This window comes from Camarhynchus parvulus, chromosome 14 (genome assembly GCF_901933205.1).
Source record: "Camarhynchus parvulus chromosome 14, STF_HiC, whole genome shotgun sequence".
NCBI classification, from domain to species: Eukaryota; Metazoa; Chordata; class Aves; order Passeriformes; family Thraupidae; genus Camarhynchus; species Camarhynchus parvulus.
The window spans coordinates 9,095,722-9,100,207 of NC_044584.1; the positions used below are offsets into that span (position 1 = coordinate 9,095,722).

General features: G+C 48.5%; 1 protein-coding gene across 1 annotated transcript; it reads left to right on the forward strand.

Annotated features, from left to right (window-relative positions):
- The first annotated feature begins 899 nt into the window (after window positions 1–899).
- Window positions 900–4,486, forward strand: LOC115909125 (cytochrome c oxidase assembly protein COX19). The gene is made up of 3 exons (XM_030958219.1): window positions 900–1,091; window positions 1,382–1,493; window positions 3,124–4,486. Exons 1-3 carry the CDS (start codon window positions 1,010–1,012, stop codon window positions 3,209–3,211), a joined length of 282 nt encoding a protein of 93 aa, XP_030814079.1. The 5' UTR covers window positions 900–1,009; the 3' UTR covers window positions 3,212–4,486.

The window sequence follows — 4,486 nt, forward strand, 5'->3', positions numbered from 1 at the left end:
AAAATAAGTCTGTGCTGTCCCTGGGGTTTATGCACAACCTAAACCATGGGGATTGATGAGAGATGGAGAGCCACATGGTGGCCAGCATGGGCAGCTGACGGTTGAGCAGAATGGGGACAGCCCATCCAAAACCCTGCTGGGTTTCTGTGGAAGTTCATCCTGCCTTCCTGCCAGAGCCATCCCCAGGGCTCTGGGATCACACCTCAGCCACAGCTGGGCCCAGAAAATGGGCTTTGAGCTCAGGACCCAGAGCTCGGCAGTGGCAGGTGAGGAATTTATTCTTGGGGCAGAAAGGAAGGAACCTGGCCTCAGCCCTGCACAGAAACAGGAAAGATTGGACAAGGCTGGATCCTGCATGAAGGGATTTGGGGACATCAGGCTCCAAGTTTGGCTCTTTCCTCCTCCATGTCCCAGTGCACGAATGCCAAGGACAGGCCGTTTGTCCGGGCCCCTCCACAGGCCGGCAGCTCCCGACCATCACAGCAGCCATTCACAGGAACGAATGACAGACCCATGGAACCCCAGAGCATCCTGAGCCGGGAGGGACCCACAGGGACCCCAAAGCGCTGCACAGGACAGCCCAGAACTGGGTTGCGTTCAGAGGGGAGTTGCACTGGGAGCGTTCAGAGGGGAATGAGGACGGTGGCACGGGGTTTGTGAGGAGGAATCGGTTCATTTCGCAGGGCCTGTGGGAGCCCGGGCCGCAGGGACGGGAGCGGCGCTCCGGCTCCGGGCCCGGCCCAACATGGCGGCCGGCGCCGTCTCCATGGCGACGCGCACGGCGCTCCGGTTGCCATAGCAACGCACACGCCGTTTCCATGGCGGCGCGGCCCCGCCCCCTCCGGGCTGCGGCGGTCACGCGACCGCGCTCGATGCGCTCGGCGCGCGGCTCCCCCCGGCGGCGGGAACGAGCGGAGAGAGAGAGAGAGAGAGCGCGCCGAGTGACCGGGAGTGACCGGAGGGTGACCGCAGGGACCGGGCCCGCCGCGTCCCCACCCCCGGCAGCACCATGTCCACCGCCATGAACTTCAGCAGCAAGAGCTTCACGCCGCGGCCGCCGGACAAGGGCGCGTTCCCGCTGGATCACTTCGGTGCGGTAGCGCGGCCTAGCGCTGGGCCTGCCCCGCGGGGCCCGGGCCGGCCCCGGGCGCGGCGGTAGCGCGGCCTTCGCTGTGTGTGTGTGAGTGTGTGTGACAGGGGAGTGCAGTGTGTGGTGTGTGTGTGTGTGTGTGTGTGTGTGTGTGTGTGTGTGTGTGTGTGTGTGTGTGTGTGTGTGTGTGTGAGAGAGACAGGGGAGTGCAGTGTGTGTGTGTGACAGGGGAGTGCAGTGTGTGTGGGGGTGTGTGTGTTACAGGGCCCTCACTGTGTGTGTGTGTTCCAGGGGAGTGCAGCGCCTTCAAGGAGCGATTCATGCAGTGCCTCCGGCAGAGCGGCTACGAGAGCTCGGCGTGCCGGCAGAGCGCCATGGCCTACCTGGAGTGCCGCATGGACAGGCGAGTGCCCCGGCACGGCGGGGACAGCGGGGAAGGGAGGGGAAAGGAGCCCGCGGTCACGCAGGGTGTTTTGGCCATGAAGGACGCAGATGCTCCTGTGGCATCTGCAGGTTACCTGCCTTGTGGTTTCCGTGTTGTCCAGCGCAGAGGGATAACAGCGAGCAGCTAAGATATCACACACTGTCTTACTCATCACTGTTTGCACGCACTGAAGGATACAGTACACAGCCTGCAGGAAAGGATCCCACACAGGACTGGGGGAAAACATTGCTCCCAGGTCACATCTTTGTCTTTCTACCAGCCCAAGGCAGAACACCCTTCAGGTGAGCAGAGTTTGTGGGCACAGCTCAGGGGACTCCTCAGTGCCTCCTGGACAATGAGCCTGCCCTTAACACCACAGTAACTCATCTGGAGAAGGTCACATCACCTTCTCCAATTACAGTTATTACAAAAACTACAAATTACAATTATTACTACAAAACTACAATTATTACTATTAGAATAATCAAGCCTATTTTACGAGTTCCTTTTGCCAAGGTGCAAAACTCCAACCATCAAACAAACTGTCTGGCCAAGATGGGTCATCTGTTGTAATTTGGTTAGCTAAATCCCTTAGGTTTTGTAGCTGTTTATAAATAGGAACAGAATGGTCAGATAAGTTCATACAACATAATCCTTCAAAATCTTCACAGCCATGCCCATGTGCTAGTAAAAGAAAGTCAGTGGCAGCTCTGTTTTGTAAAGTGGCATGTCTGACCATCTCTTCATCTGTCAACAAATCACTGGTTTTTTTTGTTTGTTTTCAGCTGTTGTTACAAGTTAAATTTTTAACTTGTAGCTCATACTTTGCTCACCTTCTGCATGGCCTGCTCAATAAGAGCTGACTGTGTTCAAGATGCCTACATTGTGTAACTTAACAATGAATTATGAGAGCCAGTGGTATTTTTCTTGCATCTATTAATGCAATTGAGTCTTAATTAATGCTGAGTTCAAGTGGAAGTAATTTGGCCAGTTAGCCCCTTAGAAATATGTTTCAAGCAGGCAAGTTAAAAGGTTTTGTAGTCAGTTCAAGTGAAGAAAGTGTTGATTGGTTTTCCAGGGATGTTTCCATTCATGCATTGCTTTGCAATCCTTCCTGTACAAGGGTGAGTCAGGGAACTTGAAAAATGCACAAATTTCCCTGTATCTAGGGAAAGTACATTGCAAATCAAAAACTAGTGTGAAAATCACTACAGCAAAGTCTAATGGCACCACAAAGGCTGTTCTAAACCAGATTCACTTGAAAGTGTAAATGGCATTGGTAGAATTTTAGGAAGCTCTTATGCAATGTGTTAATTAAAAATAACCAGGGCTCAGGTCTTTTTCTTATAAACTCTTACTCAGTACCTAAAATGGGGAAACAACACATTTAATTGGAAAACCACTATAAGGGGGGAAATAATCACTGAGTGTTGCTTTCCTTAAACTGAATATTCTGAGGTCTTGTCAAACAGCAGTCACTCTGTATAGATGTCTTGGATCTGTTTAGGGTAAATAATAGTAATGAAATAGAAAGTGCTACTGTTCTCTAACCAAGAGAGAGGCTGTGTTCTCTAAAGTGTTTTTTGCTGTTTTCTTCTTTTTTACTTAGGCAACTTATGGCTAATGAACCACTGGAAAAATTGGGATTTAAAGACCTGATAAATGAGAAATCAGAAGAAAAACCTAAGAAGTCGTGATGAAGACAGACAACTTTGCTCCTTATGAAGGGAAAGCATATCTCTGAATGTAGTACATATTGTACATTTTGTTCATATTGCAATAGGAAGTGTTTCCTGAAAGAATCTTTTTTCCAAAGTTTAATTGTCCTAAAATAAGATTTTTCTTTAAATGAGCAAAAGTACTGCCTTTGTCTGCTTTGCTCAAGTATTTCTTAACTTCTTTGTTTTAATTTCTCTAGAGGCAAAACAGTTACAGCCAAAGTGTTCTCCCTGTCCCTGTAAGAACAGTGAAGTCTTGTTTTAAGGGGACAAAAACCCAGACCAAACAATCCTTTATTGTGTAGGTCTTGAACTACTGATTAATCTTCTGTGGGCAGTACTGATATGCTCACTGCAGTACTTGCCAGGTGGAAATAAAGCTGTTGTACTTTAAACCTGATTTTTATTAAATACTGGCATTAGTCCCCATCCCTGGGGTGGTCTCACCCTGCTGTGGAACACATTGGGGTCCTGTGGGGATATTTAAGCACTTGAGGCAGTGGTTTTTTTTCAGTCATTTCATCTTCCATCATTGTTGGGAGAGTGTTTCTAGTTCCAGACCCCAGTCAGGGAGTGATTCTGCTTTTATTTACCATGCCAGCAGTGTTCACCTAATTTTTTCATTATTTAACTGGGAACAGTGGTATTTCTCTTGCATGTTCTAATGCAGTTGAAGTCTTTCTTAATTAATGTTGAGTTCAAGCAGAAATAATTTGGCCTGATAGCCTCTAGAAATGTGTTTCAAGCAGGCAATAAATGTGGAAATCTTCTGGATGTGTTTCCCACTGTATGTTCTGCCCTGTTATCCCTGCTGCTTTTGTTTTTGTTTTTAACCCAGGGGATCATTTCTCTGTGTACCTGGCTCTCTCTGCCAAGGCAGTTCTCTAATTCTTCCCTCTTCATCTGGTGTCCCCTCTCTGACTGATCTCACCTCCCCTGCTGGCTGCTTTTGCTTCTGCCTCTCTCCACTGTGCATCTGCTCATACCAAATTCCAGGGAAGGGTGAAGGGACATTTCCTGCTCTCCATAATGATCACTGGGGCTGAGATTTGAATTGTTGCTCTAATCTGATGGAACAGAGCACATAGCTCAGAGCAGGTTCCTGTTTGAAAAAGACATTTGCCTGCTGCTGCATATTTTTATTCCACTTCATTCTACTGTTCAAATTATATCTTTTGGTGAGATTAGTACATTTATAGGAAAGAAAGCAGAGATTGTATTGCTGCAACAGATACTAAAAGACATGATATTAAA

Excerpts from the sequence above, each read along its gene's own strand:
- LOC115909125 (XM_030958219.1), top strand. The coding sequence starts at position 1,010 with ATGTCCACCGCCATGAACTTCAGCAGCAAGAGCTTCACGCCGCGGCCG. Across the intron at positions 1,092-1,381 it reads GTTCCCGCTGGATCACTTCG|GGGAGTGCAGCGCCTTCAAG; the intron begins GTGCGGTAGCGC and ends TGTGTGTTCCAG. Across the intron at positions 1,494-3,123 it reads CTGGAGTGCCGCATGGACAG|GCAACTTATGGCTAATGAAC; the intron begins GCGAGTGCCCCG and ends TTTTTTACTTAG.